This window comes from Rana temporaria, chromosome 3, assembly GCF_905171775.1.
Source record: "Rana temporaria chromosome 3, aRanTem1.1, whole genome shotgun sequence".
NCBI lineage: Eukaryota > Metazoa > Chordata > Amphibia > Anura > Ranidae > Rana > Rana temporaria.
In genome coordinates this window covers 56,001,436-56,019,410 of record NC_053491.1, presented here as the reverse complement: position 1 = coordinate 56,019,410, position 17,975 = coordinate 56,001,436, and the positions used below count along the sequence as shown (strand labels likewise).

The window sequence follows — 17,975 nt, the reverse complement described above, 5'->3', positions numbered from 1 at the left end:
ATTGCGCCATTCAGATAAAAGTATGTGAAAAGAGAAACAATTTAAAAGTGATCTGAATGTTTTCCTCATCTATTCTTCACAATGTAATCAGCAGTGAAGAGCACTTGTAACAGGAATAGAGAACTCTACAATTATTTTCGTCATAACTTTTCAGTCATCATGTTTAAATTTGCAGTTATTATAGATTTTTTAAACAAAAAGAATGTAAGATGATGAAACTCTCTAAGGAGTGTCAACAAATTAAAACAGCGCTATCAAATAACTGTGCATATTTGACTATATAAAATACATTACTACAACCCATATGTAATGATATACAGTGATAATAAACAAAATATATCCAGTTTAAGAAATAAACACTAAACTGTGACTGTAATAATAAACACCCGTGATTGACTTAAACGTGAAGTGAACGCACTGAAAGTGCAAGAGACAGTCTTTAAAAATAATTTAGAACGTGGCCAAACAAAGCAAAGTTCATGTGTATAAGGATCCTGCGATCTTCAAATTTTTTCAAAAACTTCCACCACACCCGACAGTGCTCAGTGACTCCTCCCCCATCAAATGGACACTCACCGGATAGGTATGCCTCACACTCTCGTGTTTTGGCACAAAAAACCTTATCAGATGTAGTTGTTCCCGTCAATAAAGATGTAATCCAAATATGACATCCAATCAGTTCCACATATATGTCAGAGAGAGACAAAAGAAGTGCAAATAGTGTGATACCATCAAAGGTTTAATAGCACACCAAAATAAAACTTCAAACAGTGCACTCACAAACAAAATCTTGTAAAACAGCAGAATATCACATCAAGAAACTCCTTCAAACGTCAAAATGGTGAGAAGCGGTCACGGCGGACCCCCGATCAGCGAGAAAAAGTGAAACCAATTCTCCTACTCACGGTGCCATGGACTTCTGTCAGATGCAGCTGCACATCCACTTAAATAAAAAACTTCAAACGCACTCTGCATCCAAAAACGCAGCACTCACTAGTAAAATTAGACTGTATGGCAATACCCCGACATGTTTCGTTATAAAAACTTATTCATGGGACTAACCACACAGTCATAAATGGTTACCTTATATCTGATGTAGTCAGATCAATCAGCCTATCAGTCCTGGGCGTTTTCCCACTTCCTCCAAAACTGTGGGCGGAAGTAAACGATAATCCCAAACTCCTGTGGGCTGACAGCATCATCCACCACCACTGGCTGGTGTATGAATCAATCAGCCAGTGCGATAGGCGTGGCGCCAGTCCCCAGATTCCAATAGGTGAGAGAGTATGTTAATCACATCCCCCAACAGCAGCAGTCTGAGCCAATCACGTGCTGCACAGCGCATCCCGCTCCGCCTACAACGATGGGCGGGCCTAGAGCGCTTATGCAGCCAAAGCTAGGAGGAAGTCAGCGCCTCCTCCATTGGCTGGCTGTCTTACCCAGCAGCCACAGCGGTAAGCCGACCTGATAGGTCGAGCAGACGCTGCTCATGATAGGCTCGCCGCGGGGAATGGCTTCTAACAGCACAACAGGGGCAAATCAGCTGTTGTATAGGCAGACGTGGGCGGCGGAAATGAGAGGAAAAAAAAAAAAAAAAGCCGATTTCCGGGTGTCCCCGTGACCACGAATCACATCTACAGCACAATCATTACACTGTGTTTATATTGAATAGCCATACAACAGTTCCTAATTAAGTCATCAGCTGATATATATCAATCATGCGCTGGAGTATATCAACAAATACATATAAAAACATTTGTCACTGGATGAAGGCAATAGTCAGTTAAAATAAATTAATAACATTTTGCATTAGTACATATTAGTATCAAACGCTAATTGCAAATTCATATAAATGATTAAATATATATAATTAAAATATATCTAAAATATGTAAGAAATGCATTAAAAATGAAACTCGATAGAATCAATCTAAAACTGGAACTAAATACAAGTGGTGAATTAGTGATCGCTGAGCTGATCGCAAATGGTCACCGATAACACCCCCACTGGAGAAGGGATTAATTAATAGCAAAATATCAGATAAATGAATAAAAGAGTACATATACTGTAAAGATGCCAGAAAGGGTAATACTAAACCCACGGAGGGAAAGGTGTGGGTATGATAAATGTCTAAGAATTATTGATGAAGCAATTCAAGTCTACCTCTATATTCAACCCCCACGGAAAAAGACATTTTAGCAAGAATATCCAGTGAGTTTCGCGCTGTGAAAGGTCACGGACTCTGTGTGACCCCCTCCAAGATGGGTAAACCACATCTATGCCACAAAATTGAGCAAGCGTGGGGTCCTGGTTATGTACCTTTTTAAAATGCATGGAAACGCTATGTTCCTCAAAGCCTTTTTTAATATTTGCTAGGTGTTCTGATATGCGGATTCTTAGAAGTCTTTTAGTCCTCCCAACATATAATAACCCGCATGGGCACCATAGCAAATATACAACATATGGCGAGTTGCATGTACTGAATTCTTTAATGTCAAACATTGTGCCATCGGAGCTGGTAACTTTGTTAATTCCTTTGTTGTGTTCTTTCACCGTGCGGCAGCAAATACACCTTCTGCAAGGAAAGAATCCTTTCAGATCTATTTTCAATTGGCGATCAGGTGGATCCAATATTTTGCGGACCACTCTATCGCCAAAATTGGGCGCACGTCTATATATAAAACGTGGCTGCTGAGGAATCACTCCACCCAGATGTCTATCTCTGCTGAGGATGTGCCAGTGTTTCTTATATATGGTTTCAATTTCCTTATATTGGATGTGGAAGCCCGTCAGGAAGCTCCACTGGTGTTCATTTGTGGATGGTTCTTCTATTTTCTTCTTAAAACAGTCTTCTCTCGGCTTCTCTGCGATCTCTTGAATCATTGACACCAGGTTGATCTCATCATATCCCTTTTGAGCAAATCTCTTCTTCAGTACATTCGCCTGCTCAAAATAATCTGAGTCATCAGTGCAGTTTCGGCGCACTCGGAGAAATTGCCCTTTAGGGATATTCTTTATCCAAGCAGGGTGGTGTCCACTTCTGATCGATAGATAACTGTTTCGATCAGTGCTTTTAAAGTACACCTTTGTTTTCAACCTGTCATTACATCTTTCTATAGTTACATCCAAGAAGTTAACTGAACACGCACTGATCACATATTCCAGTTTAATGTTGTTCACATTGTTGTTCAATACTTCAAGGAAAACTTTGAGATCTGTTTCCGATCCCTGCCAGATCAAAAAGATGTCGTCAATGTATCTCCGATAGAAGATAAGTTGAGATCTTTGATCTCTGAAGATACTTTTGTCCTCCCACTCCGCCATAAACAGGTTGGCGAGGCTAGGGGCATATTTAGCTCCCATAGCCACGCCAACCTGTTGTGAAAAAAAGAAACCATCGAACCAAAAATAATTATGCGACATACAGAAATCGAGGGCTTGACCCAAAAATCTTTTTTGTGTAAACGGGATCTCCTCCCTCTTACTCAATGCCCAATTGAGTGCCAGAGCAGCGTCCTCATGCTGTATTATAGTATATAGTGAGGCGACATCCGCCGTCACAAGGAAGGTTTCAGTACCTGGATTTATTCTTATATCCTCCAGGGATATGAGCAGATCAGCTGTATCCTTTAAGTATGCTTTGGTTTCCCGCACACTTGGCTGGAGGAATTTGTCCAAGTATTCACCTAACCTTGCCGTGACGGACCCAATGCCGTTCACTATTGGACGGGCCGGTGGCATGGTTGCATGTTTGTGTATCTTCGGTAAGGTGTAGATAACCGGAACTCTACACACAGAAGGAGCCAAATATGCTTTCTCTTTAATATTCAGGGCATTGATCTGGAAACCCCATTGTATTAAGGAATCCAGTTGTGTTTTGTATGCTTCTGTAGGGTCAGAATTCAACCTCTTATAGGTGGTTCGATCTTCCAACAGTGTGGACAATTGCTGATGATAATAGTCTTTGTCCATCACTACTACTCCGCCCCCCTTATCAGCAGGGCGGATAATGATGTTCTTTTTGTCTTCCAGTAGCTTGATACCTTCCCTGATATACTCAGGATTGATATCTTTTTTCTGTGGCAGATCTTCTATATCTTTTAGCACAAGCTGTTTAAAGACTTCAATGTAGTGATTGTTGGAATTTTGGGGGTTGAAGAGCGATTTATTCTTCAACCCACTGTCTATGTTCCTATTGGCTGTAGTGCTCCTCATTGATGCTTCGACTGGGTGGCTCAGAAAATATTTTTTCAAATTTAATGTTCTGATAAACTTGTGGGTATCAATATAGATGTTAAACTTATTCATGGCCTTTCTAGGGGCACATTTTAGGCCTGTATCTAATACGTTGAGTTCTTTTGCACTCAAAGTAACCCGACTTAAATTGTAGATACCAGCTCCTATGTTCTCCTTGCTCTTTTTTTCGGATTGCTTGCGTCTTCCAGCCCTGCACCCCCTTCTTCTCTTTGCAGGTATTCCCCAGCTCTGTTCATCAGATAAGGTGGACCAATCTTCTCCCCCCCTCTGTTCATTGGTTGTAAATTCCTCTTCGGAGTCCCCCCTCTTCCCCCCCTCCCTCTCTGTCCTAAAAAAGAAGCAGACTGGGGTTGGTGATGATATTGATCAGATGCAGGGTATTGATACCATTGATGGTAATCCTGCTGGGGATAGTAGTGGGATTGATCTGGAACACCATAATGTTGTTGTGGCCGAGGGGACTGGTAATAGCCACTATACTGACCATTCTCCCTATTATGGCGTGGTGGTCCGGGTGATTCATAATATGATTCGGGATGCCCACCCTTAACACCTTGCGGTAAGTTATTGCGTGGGTGGTTTCCTCCCGTATGGTCAGCTTTTTTCAAAGGACCCTTAGGTTTTCCTGAATCCTTCTTTAGAGCAGCAACACTCGTTTTAGACTGCTGTTGTTCTGTTGTGTCATTCACTGGATCTCCTTCAGAGCCTGTATTACTCTGCCATGCGTAAATTTTGCTGTTTTTAAAATCCTCAGAATCTCGGTTGTACTTTTTTACTTTCCTTTTCTGAGTGTCCCTATCTACCTTCTCCAGTTTCTTTTTCATACTATTGTTGAACTCTTTGATCATTTCTGATTCCTTGATTGGCTCTAATTGTTTTTGTATGATTTTAATTTTTTCATTAATTAGACTTAGTTTAATTTGTTTCCTCTTCAGAACCAGAACCTGTAGTTCTTTCCCGACTTTATTAAAAAAATTAAGCCATTCATCCATATACTTTACATCAGTAAGACCGTCTTGAGGGGTGACTTCCCACCTCAGACTCCTAAAAATTAGACCCTCTTTGTTGTAGTGTTCGAATGTGAAAACATCCCACCAGGCCTTTACCTGTTTCTCTAACAGGTTATCTAATGCCTTCAGGATGCTGGGATAATCTTCCTCACAGTCTGTCATTTCTTGACTGGAGGAAAAAATAGAGTCAGCACTTATTTGTCTGTTGGACAAAAAGTCGATAGCGTCCATGGCTGCACACGGTTAAAAAATAAAGATGATAGTAACAATGGGTGATCTATAGAATGCGCCCTAAAAAGTCGCCCACCGTTGCGCCTATGGAGGAGTGGATGATGCCTAGCTGCTGTTTAGAAGATAATAAGTGAACAAAAAGAATGTAAGATGATGAAACTCTCTAAGGAGTGTCAACAAATTAAAACAGCGCTATCAAATAACTGTGCATATTTGACTATATAAAATACATTACTACAACCCATATGTAATGATATACAGTGATAATAAACAAAATATATCCAGTTTAAGAAATAAACACTAAACTGTGACTGTAATAATAAACACCCGTGATTGACTTAAACGTGAAGTGAACGCACTGAAAGTGCAAGAGACAGTCTTTAAAAATAATTTAGAACGTGGCCAAACAAAGCAAAGTTCATGTGTATAAGGATCCTGCGATCTTCAAATTTTTTCAAAAACTTCCACCACACCCGACAGTGCTCAGTGACTCCTCCCCCATCAAATGGACACTCACCGGATAGGTATGCCTCACACTCTCGTGTTTTGGCACAAAAAACCTTATCAGATGTAGTTGTTCCCGTCAATAAAGATGTAATCCAAATATGACATCCAATCAGTTCCACATATATGTCAGAGAGAGACAAAAGAAGTGCAAATAGTGTGATACCATCAAAGGTTAAATAGCACACCAAAATAAAACTTCAAACAGTGCACTCACAAACAAAATCTTGTAAAACAGCAGAATATCACATCAAGAAACTCCTTCAAACGTCAAAATGGTGAGAAGCGGTCACGGCGGACCCCCGATCAGCGAGAAAAAGTGAAACCAATTCTCCTACTCACGGTGCCATGGACTTCTGTCAGATGCAGCTGCACATCCACTTAAATAAAAAACTTCAAACGCACTCTGCATCCAAAAACGCAGCACTCACTAGTAAAATTAGACTGTATGGCAATACCCCGACATGTTTCGTTATAAAAACTTATTCATGGGACTAACCACACAGTCATAAATGGTTACCTTATATCTGATGTAGTCAGATCAATCAGCCTATCAGTCCTGGGCATTTTCCCACTTCCTCCAAAACTGTGGGCGGAAGTAAACGATAATCCCAAACTCCTGTGGGCTGACAGCATCATCCACCACCACTGGCTGGTGTATGAATCAATCAGCCAGTGCGATAGGCGTGGCGCCAGTCCCCAGATTCCAATAGGTGAGAGAGTATGTTAATCACATCCCCCAACAGCAGCAGTCTGAGCCAATCACGTGCTGCACAGCGCATCCCGCTCCGCCTACAACGATGGGCGGGCCTAGAGCGCTTATGCAGCCAAAGCTAGGAGGAAGTCAGCGCCTCCTCCATTGGCTGGCTGTCTTACCCAGCAGCCACAGCGGTAAGCCGACCTGATAGGTCGAGCAGACGCTGCTCATGATAGGCTCGCCGCGGGGAATGGCTTCTAACAGCACAACAGGGGCAAATCAGCTGTTGTATAGGCAGACGTGGGCGGCGGAAATGAGAGGAAAAAAAAAAAAAAAGCCGATTTCCGGGTGTCCCCGTGACCACGAATCACATCTACAGCACAATCATTACACTGTGTTTATATTGAATAGCCATACAACAGTTCCTAATTAAGTCATCAGCTGATATATATCAATCATGCGCTGGAGTATATCAACAAATACATATAAAAACATTTGTCACTGGATGAAGGCAATAGTCAGTTAAAATAAATTAATAACATTTTGCATTAGTACATATTAGTATCAAACGCTAATTGCAAATTCATATAAATGATTAAATATATATAATTAAAATATATCTAAAATATGTAAGAAATGCATTAAAAATGAAACTCGATAGAATCAATCTAAAACTGGAACTAAATACAAGTGGTGAATTAGTGATCGCTGAGCTGATCGCAAATGGTCACCGATAACACCCCCACTGGAGAAGGGATTAATTAATAGCAAAATATCAGATAAATGAATAAAAGAGTACATATACTGTAAAGATGCCAGAAAGGGTAATACTAAACCCACGGAGGGAAAGGTGTGGGTATGATAAATGTCTAAGAATTATTGATGAAGCAATTCAAGTCTACCTCTATATTCAACCCCCGCGGAAAAAGACATTTTAGCAAGAATATCCAGTGAGTTTCGCGCTGTGAAAGGTCACGGACTCTGTGTGACCCCCTCCAAGATGGGTAAACCACATCTATGCCACAAAATTGAGCAAGCGTGGGGTCCTGGTTATGTACCTTTTTAAAATGCATGGAAACGCTATGTTCCTCAAAGCCTTTTTTAATATTTGCTAGGTGTTCTGATATGCGGATTCTTAGAAGTCTTTTAGTCCTCCCAACATATAATAACCCGCATGGGCACCATAGCAAATATACAACATATGACGAGTTGCATGTACTGAATTCTTTAATGTCAAACATTGTGCCATCGGAGCTGGTAACTTTGTTAATTCCTTTGTTGTGTTCTTTCACCGTGCGGCAGCAAATACACCTTCTGCAAGGAAAGAATCCTTTCAGATCTATTTTCAATTGGCGATCAGGTGGATCCAATATTTTGCGGACCACTCTATCGCCAAAATTGGGCGCACGTCTATATATAAAACGTGGCTGCTGAGGAATCACTCCACCCAGATGTCTATCTCTGCTGAGGATGTGCCAGTGTTTCTTATATATGGTTTCAATTTCCTTATATTGGATGTGGAAGCCCGTCAGGAAGCTCCACTGGTGTTCATTTGTGGATGGTTCTTCTATTTTCTTCTTAAAACAGTCTTCTCTCGGCTTCTCTGCGATCTCTTGAATCATTGACACCAGGTTGATCTCATCATATCCCTTTTGAGCAAATCTCTTCTTCAGTACATTCGCCTGCTCAAAATAATCTGAGTCATCAGTGCAGTTTCGGCGCACTCGGAGAAATTGCCCTTTAGGGATATTCTTTATCCAAGCAGGGTGGTGTCCACTTCTGATCGATAGATAACTGTTTCGATCAGTGCTTTTAAAGTACACCTTTGTTTTCAACCTGTCATTACATCTTTCTATAGTTCCAACAATCACTACATTGAAGTCTTTAAACAGCTTGTGCTAAAAGATATAGAAGATCTGCCACAGAAAAAAGATATCAATCCTGAGTATATCAGGGAAGGTATCAAGCTACTGGAAGACAAAAAGAACATCATTATCCGCCCTGCTGATAAGGGGGGCGGAGTAGTAGTGATGGACAAAGACTATTATCATCAGCAATTGTCCACACTGTTGGAAGATCGAACCACCTATAAGAGGTTGAATTCTGACCCTACAGAAGCATACAAAACACAACTGGATTCCTTAATACAATGGGGTTTCCAGATCAATGCCCTGAATATTAAAGAGAAAGCATATTTGGCTCCTTCTGTGTGTAGAGTTCCGGTTATCTACACCTTACCGAAGATACACAAACATGCAACCATGCCACCGGCCCGTCCAATAGTGAACGGCATTGGGTCCGTCACGGCAAGGTTAGGTGAATACTTGGACAAATTCCTCCAGCCAAGTGTGCGGGAAACCAAAGCATACTTAAAGGATACAGCTGATCTGCTCATATCCCTGGAGGATATAAGAATAAATCCAGGTACTGAAACCTTCCTTGTGACGGCGGATGTCGCCTCACTATATACTATAATACAGCATGAGGACGCTGCTCTGGCACTCAATTGGGCATTGAGTAAGAGGGAGGAGATCCCGTTTACACAAAAAAGATTTTTGGGTCAAGCCCTCGATTTCTGTATGTCGCATAATTATTTTTGGTTCGATGGTTTCTTTTTTTCACAACAGGTTGGCGTGGCTATGGGAGCTAAATATGCCCCTAGCCTCGCCAACCTGTTTATGGCGGAGTGGGAGGACAAAAGTATCTTCAGAGATCAAAGATCTCAACTTATCTTCTATCGGAGATACATTGACGACATCTTTTTGATCTGGCAGGGATCGGAAACAGATCTCAAAGTTTTCCTTGAAGTATTGAACAACAATGTGAACAACATTAAACTGGAATATGTGATCAGTGCGTGTTCAGTTAACTTCTTGGATGTAACTATAGAAAGATGTAATGACAGGTTGAAAACAAAGGTGTACTTTAAAAGCACTGATCGAAACAGTTATCTATCGATCAGAAGTGGACACCACCCTGCTTGGATAAAGAATATCCCTAAAGGGCAATTTCTCCGAGTGCGCCGAAACTGCACTGATGACTCAGATTATTTTGAGCAGGCGAATGTACTGAAGAAGAGATTTGCTCAAAAGGGATATGATGAGATCAACCTGGTGTCAATGATTCAAGAGATCGCAGAGAAGCCGAGAGAAGACTGTTTTAAGAAGAAAATAGAAGAACCATCCACAAATGAACACCAGTGGAGCTTCCTGACGGGCTTCCACATCCAATATAAGGAAATTGAAACCATATATAAGAAACACTGGCACATCCTCAGCAGAGATAGACATCTGGGTGGAGTGATTCCTCAGCAGCCACGTTTTATATATAGACGTGCGCCCAATTTTGGCGATAGAGTGGTCCGCAAAATATTGGATCCACCTGATCGCCAATTGAAAATAGATCTGAAAGGATTCTTTCCTTGCAGAAGGTGTATTTGCTGCCGCACGGTGAAAGAACACAACAAAGGAATTAACAAAGTTACCAGCTCCGATGGCACAATGTTTGACATTAAAGAATTCAGTACATGCAACTCGTCATATGTTGTATATTTGCTATGGTGCCCATGCGGGTTATTATATGTTGGGAGGACTAAAAGACTTCTAAGAATCCGCATATCAGAACACCTAGCAAATATTAAAAAAGGCTTTGAGGAACATAGCGTTTCCATGCATTTTAAAAAGGTACATAACCAGGACCCCACGCTTGCTCAATTTTGTGGCATAGATGTGGTTTACCCATCTTGGAGGGGGTCACACAGAGTCCGTGACCTTTCACAGCGCGAAACTCACTGGATATTCTTGCTAAAATGTCTTTTTCCGCGGGGGTTGAATATAGAGGTAGACTTGAATTGCTTCATCAATAATTCTTAGACATTTATCATACCCACACCTTTCCCTCCGTGGGTTTAGTATTACCCTTTCTGGCATCTTTACAGTATATGTACTCTTTTATTCATTTATCTGATATTTTGCTATTAATTAATCCCTTCTCCAGTGGGGGTGTTATCGGTGACCATTTGCGATCAGCTCAGCGATCACTAATTCACCACTTGTATTTAGTTCCAGTTTTAGATTGATTCTATCGAGTTTCATTTTTAATGCATTTCTTACATATTTTAGATATATTTTAATTATATATATTTAATCATTTATATGAATTTGCAATTAGCGTTTGATACTAATATGTACTAATGCAAAATGTTATTAATTTATTTTAACTGACTATTGCCTTCATCCAGTGACAAATGTTTTTATATGTATTTGTTGATATACTCCAGCGCATGATTGATATATATCAGCTGATGACTTAATTAGGAACTGTTGTATGGCTATTCAATATAAACACAGTGTAATGATTGTGCTGTAGATGTGATTCGTGGTCACGGGGACACCCGGAAATCGGCTTTTTTTTTTTTTTTCCTCTCATTTCCGCCGCCCACGTCTGCCTATACAACAGCTGATTTGCCCCTGTTGTGCTGTTAGAAGCCATTCCCCGCGGCGAGCCTATCATGAGCAGCGTCTGCTCGACCTATCAGGTCGGCTTACCGCTGTGGCTGCTGGGTAAGACAGCCAGCCAATGGAGGAGGCGCTGACTTCCTCCTAGCTTTGGCTGCATAAGCGCTCTAGGCCCGCCCATCGTTGTAGGCGGAGCGGGATGCGCTGTGCAGCACGTGATTGGCTCAGACTGCTGCTGTTGGGGGATGTGATTAACATACTCTCTCACCTATTGGAATCTGGGGACTGGCGCCACGCCTATCGCACTGGCTGATTGATTCATACACCAGCCAGTGGTGGTGGATGATGCTGTCAGCCCACAGGAGTTTGGGATTATCGTTTACTTCCGCCCACAGTTTTGGAGGAAGTGGGAAAATGCCCAGGACTGATAGGCTGATTGATCTGACTACATCAGATATAAGGTAACCATTTATGACTGTGTGGTTAGTCCCATGAATAAGTTTTTATAACGAAACATGTCGGGGTATTGCCATACAGTCTAATTTTACTAGTGAGTGCTGCGTTTTTGGATGCAGAGTGCGTTTGAAGTTTTTTATTTAAGTGGATGTGCAGCTGCATCTGACAGAAGTCCATGGCACCGTGAGTAGGAGAATTGGTTTCACTTTTTCTCGCTGATCGGGGGTCCGCCGTGACCGCTTCTCACCATTTTGACGTTTGAAGGAGTTTCTTGATGTGATATTCTGCTGTTTTACAAGATTTTGTTTGTGAGTGCACTGTTTGAAGTTTTATTTTGGTGTGCTATTTAACCTTTGATGGTATCACACTATTTGCACTTCTTTTGTCTCTCTCTGACATATATGTGGAACTGATTGGATGTCATATTTGGATTACATCTTTATTGACGGGAACAACTACATCTGATAAGGTTTTTTGTGCCAAAACACGAGAGTGTGAGGCATACCTATCCGGTGAGTGTCCATTTGATGGGGGAGGAGTCACTGAGCACTGTCGGGTGTGGTGGAAGTTTTTGAAAAAATTTGAAGATCGCAGGATCCTTATACACATGAACTTTGCTTTGTTTGGCCACGTTCTAAATTATTTTTAAAGACTGTCTCTTGCACTTTCAGTGCGTTCACTTCACGTTTAAGTCAATCACGGGTGTTTATTATTACAGTCACAGTTTAGTGTTTATTTCTTAAACTGGATATATTTTGTTTATTATCACTGTATATCATTACATATGGGTTGTAGTAATGTATTTTATATAGTCAAATATGCACAGTTATTTGATAGCGCTGTTTTAATTTGTTGACACTCCTTAGAGAGTTTCATCATCTTACATTCTTTTTGTTCACTTATTATCTTCTAAACAGCAGCTAGGCATCATCCACTCCTCCATAGGCGCAACGGTGGGCGACTTTTTAGGGCGCATTCTATAGATCACCCATTGTTACTATCATTATAGATTTTTTCACAACACAGAACCTTCACCCTTCTAGTCCGATTGTAGCTGTGGATACTTTGGGCCAAATCCTCAAAAAAGATACGACGGATTAACTGCTGTTACTCCGTCGTATCCCTGGTCCTAACTATGGAACTGATCCACAGAATCAGTTTCCCATAGTTAGGACGAAGATCCGGCATGTGTAATTGAATTACACTGCCGGATCTTAGGATGCAGTACCGCATCCGCCGCTGGGGGCATTTCGCGTCGAAATGCCGCCTCGGGTATGCAAATTAGGACTTACGGAGATCCACGAAGCTTTTCAGCTTCGTTTTTTCTCCATAAGTTTAATTTTGCAAACGCAAAATTAGGGCTGCTTTTACAAGGTGTAAACTGTTTACACCTTGTAAAAACAGACCTTTCTTGCTCGCGACTTTTTTTAAATTTGAATTTTTTTTTTTTTTGGCGCCGTATCTTTTTTTTTTACCCGACGCAACTTTATTGTCCCGTCGCAATCCACAAAGCCCGACGTAATGTAATTTCGCGCTATGCACGTCGGGAAAATGACGTCACGAGCATGCGCAGTACGGACGGCGCGGGAGCGCGCCTCATTTAAATGGTAATCACCCCCTGGAGAAGAGGAACGCCTTGCGCCGGCCCGATTTAAGTTACACCGCTCAAAATTTCTAGGTAAGTGCTTTGTGGATCGGGCACTTAGTTAGAGATTTTGCGGCGGTGTAACTTAAATGGAAAAAGTTACGTTGCGCCATTTTTTTGAGGATTAGGCCCTTTGTGTGCTGATCAATTATCCTTGAGGTATCTTAACAATTTTTGTTACTTTCATATGCAACTTTTCTTCTTTTGTTTCCAATGAGTTCTCCTCTGATCCATTGACATTTCTCTGGAAGTAAGGCTATTTCTTCAGCAAACCTCATTCCCTACAGCCTGTGAATCTTGACCAACCCAAAAACTTGAAAGACGTGATTAAATGTATAATGAGTTCTAATTCTAATTCTAATTCTATTTAAAACCAAATCCGTGATCTTTAATGGATAACTCCACTTTTGTGGGGAAAAAAATATATAGCATTTTCTGTTAAAAAAAATAAGTAATATAATATAGTGTATACAAATGCTACAAAAGCCAAATTGTAATTTACAGTGGTGCATAAAAGTTTAGGAGATATTCACTGTACCTACAGGTAAGTCTTATTGTATAAGCCTTATAGGCTTACCTGTAGGTACAAGTAAATAAAAAAAAAAAGTTTACTTCCACTTTAACGTTATTAAAAATACCTTTTCTTTTCAAATCAAATTCTTTCAAATTCAATGCAATATGATCATCTAGAGGCATCCTGTACACAGATGGGGTACGGATCACCTCCAGAAATGTTATTTCCTGTTTGTGTGATTTTTTTGGTGAGATACTCCCATTCAGATTGACTTTGCAAATTGATGCAATCAAACATTTCTTCAAAGAGAAACAAGTCGGAATCTGCAGCAAAGTTTGTTTAAATCCCTGCAATGTACATAATTGACCCAAAAGGGATTGTTTTCTCGAAAAATTGGAATTACTCTTTGGCAAGCGGTAGTTTCAATCCAGTAAAAAAATGTGAACAGATTTCAGCTTTTTAATAGTTCTATAATTTAATTCTTAATTAAGTGTCAGTCAAAACAAGGTTATTTGCAGAGAACTTTAAGGTAAATGCATGTAATATTATTATCATTGTTAATTATTTTTGCAGTTTATTTATAAGGCCATGTAAAAGCCACAAAGAATGTCCATCCTTGTTATGATAAGACTTTCCGAACAATGCTTGAAGTGAAGGTTTTATTGGGTGTTCTGTGATTTTCCTGCAGAATGTTTATGCAAGAGGGGCCCGTAAGAAAGGCACAGATGCTAAAGAGAAATAATAAATCTTAGTGGCACACATGCAAGATTTGGTGAGCATACAATTACCTGTGTAACATGAAGCAAAGTGCTGCTAAATATTCTGTACCTGGATGTTCTTTAATGACGCAAACAGATTTATAACATCACAGCTTCTGGAATGTTATCCCTGACTAAAAAGATCCATCCAGTGACCATGGCCAATCGATGGGTTCACAGCTATCTGTGTTTTGCTGCACGCATTAGCTGTTAATTTTAACAAATTATGTAGCAGAAGTCCAACTCCGAAAGTGTTTTCTTCCATTTAGCTTATTTATGACTGGTCAATGATTATATTTTAATTAATAAAATGTCTTGCTCTCTTGAAGAAATGTGCACAGAATATGTAATATTTTTTCAATCATCGGTATTAGTTTGTTAGCATTTTATTTATATAGACTGATCATCAATAGCATTATGATCACTGACAGGTAAAGTGAGTAATATTGATTATCTCGTTATAATGGCATCTGAAAATAAGTTGGATATATTAGGCAGCAGGTGAACTTGTTTTCCCTTAAATTAATGTGTTGAAAGCAGAAAAAATGGGCAAGTGTAAGGAATTTAGTGACTTTGACATGCGCCAAATTGTAATGGTTGAACGACTGGGTCAGAGCAACTCCAAAACTGCAGCTCTTATGGGATGTTCCTGGTCTGCAGTGGTCAGGACCGGCCAAAAGTGGTCCAAGGAAGGAAAACTAGCAACAGGGACTAAGGCTCATTGATGCAGGTGGGGAGCGAAGGGTGGCCTGTGTAGTCCAGTCCTATAGAAGCTCAAATTGCTGAAAAAGTTAATATAGGTTCCAATAGAAAGGTGTCAGAACACACAGTGCATCGCAGTTTGTTGTGTATGGAGCCGCATAGCCATAGGCTGATCAGTGGTCCCCATGCAGACCCGTGTCCACAGCTAATAGCGCCTTATAATGGGCATGTGAGAATTAGAAATGGACCACAAAGCAATGCAAGAAGGTGGCCTGGTCTGGTAAATTAATTTTTTTTTTACATTATGTGGATGGTCGGGTTTGTGTGCATCACTTACCTGAGGAAGAGATTATACCAGGATATTCAGAAAGCAAGCAGGTGGAGGCAATGTGATGCTTTGGGCGATGTTTTGCTGGAAAACTTTGGGTCCTGCCATAAATGTGGATGTTACTTTGTTATCCATTCCTCAATGGGTTAGAGCTGTTTTGATGGTGAATAGGAGGACCAACTCATTACTAGGTGGGTGATCACAATGTTATGAATGATCAGCGTATATCAGATGATATATTTGTATACTCCGTTAAAGTATTAATTAACATGTTACACATTATTAGATTCTGGTGTGCCCCATATAACAGTCATTGCATTACAATGAAGAAAATTACGAGGTGGCATGCTGGGTAGTATTAGTTCCGACAGAGCTGGAGACAGCCACAGGTACAATCACCTCTGCCATAGATAACTGCACCTGCAGGACTCATCTATTGTAATGTACTGATATTGAAGGTTAAAATTATTTATTGTCGTTACATACCAACTTTGCTGTTAGTCTTCACGTTAACTTTTTTCTTTATTTTTTACATTTGTCACATGTTTCCTGTGTAAATATTTAGTACCCTTCCTTTATATTAATTTGTACAAATATTAAACAGGGAGTTAAAGCTTGAAATAATGAGGTATGAAGACAATATTTATATAAATGAAGGGTAGCATTAGATATTATTTCTGAAACTAACATGACAATTGTTTTTATTTTTTTTCAGACTTAAGAAAGTACAGATTACCACGGGAAGCGGTCCATATTTTGCTGTACTCCACACATTTAATTGTTGCCATCAAGAGATTGTCAGTTTGTATACATAATATCATGTTCTATTTGTTGTGTTTGCTGGCATAAAAAGAGTATAAGCTCTGGGGGGCAGCCTATCATTTTACATTATTCTGTTGCATGAAGTTGCCATCCAAACAGATTTCACAGCCTTCAATGTGCGCACTTACTTTTCCAACCCTTCAAACATTTAACTGCAGATTTGTTTTTCATACCAATGGACTTGGTTTATCTTTACTACATTGACTGTATGGCAAAGCATCCAATATTTATAAAGTGTCCACATTATAACAAGCTAAAGCAGTGATTGCTGATGCTCGGATCACACAGTCTGATATGTGCTGAGCTTCATTGCCCCTTTGTAATCATTTAATAGCCTAAAAATGCCTAATGCCACAACTTCAGTCTGAATATCCAACAAATGTCTCACTTGACTAGAATAGATTAGGAGATTGCTCAGCCAGTTAAGACCACTTTCACACTGAGGCGCTTTTCACGCTAAAAAAAAGCACCTTAAAAGCTTACAAAAACGTATTTCCATTAAAATCAATGAATGCTTTCACACTGGGGCAGTGCACTGACAGAGCAGTGAAAAAACACCCCTCTCCATTGAAATTAATTGAAAGCTCTTCAAAAGTGCCTGAAAAGCTCTTCAAAAGCGGTCAGTGTTTTACTGGCAGTTTACAAGCTCCTCAGTGTGAAAGAGGCCTAAAGGCTGTGAAGTCAGTGCAGAATCAAGAGATGTTTTTGGTACTTTAAAATGTTTCCCTGTATTGATTCCAGCATTAGGATTCATGCTTGCAGGTCTTTAGCTCTGTTTTCAGAGGCACAATTTTACACCGTCTAAAACCCACAGTCCTAATACACACTACCACAAGTTACAATGATGAAAACACATTGGGGGTTGATTTACTAAAACTGGAGAATGCAAACTCTGGTGCAGCTCGGCTTCCAGTTTTTTTTTTTTTTTTTTGTCAAAGCTTATTTGAACAATCTGAAGTTAGAAGCTGATTGGCTAACATGTACAGCTGCACCAAATTGGATTTTGCACTCTCCAGTTTTAGTAAATCAACCCCACGGTGTTGTCATCATAGCACTAGATATTTAGCATTCATGAGCACTGTAGCAAATGTCAAATAACAAAAGGGACATGTCTCTTACAGACTGTGCCCACTGAGATTAACTACAACTCCAGCCTACACTATGATTATATTACAGCTTGCCTTTACCATTAAATGTGGTGATGTGAATGTGGACATTGGGAAACTAAATGTGGAAGATGATGTAATGCTTCCAAGTTTATGAGACAATGCAGCATGAAGCTTCTTACCAAACCATTGTTGGGAAAGTTGGCTGCCATCTAAAAGAGCTTAACCTATAAAAATCAAATTATACCACCCAGCCTTCCCACCTCACCTATGTAAATATTAGATGCATTTTACGGTTTAGTACAGAATACCTTTTGTGCATTCCAAGGCTAGTGAAATGGCAGCTTTAATACATCGCTTTGTTGATAGAACTGTATTAATTACTCTAAAAACTCTTATATTGAAGAGGTAAAGGTTGATAAAGGGAATAATAATATGAATGTTTTTTTTTTCTGTAACTGTAAACTGCTATTATTATTATTTAGCAA

General features: G+C 40.0%; 1 protein-coding gene across 2 annotated transcripts in view; it reads left to right on the top strand.

Moving 5' to 3' along the window:
* HDGFL3 (HDGF like 3) overlaps positions 1-16,943 on the top strand; it is an 86,527-nt gene extending 69,584 nt beyond the window's left edge. The window contains exons 7-8 of one of the 2 annotated variants that reach the window (XM_040342607.1): positions 14,460-14,543; positions 16,275-16,943. In XM_040342607.1, the coding sequence (XP_040198541.1) occupies positions 14,460-14,513 (54 nt within the window). In that variant the 3' untranslated portion in view covers positions 14,514-14,543; positions 16,275-16,943. The remainder of the gene's footprint in view (positions 1-14,459; positions 14,544-16,274) is intronic. The other variant, XM_040342608.1, reaches the window with a different exon arrangement.
* Positions 16,944-17,975: the final 1,032 nt, after the last annotated feature.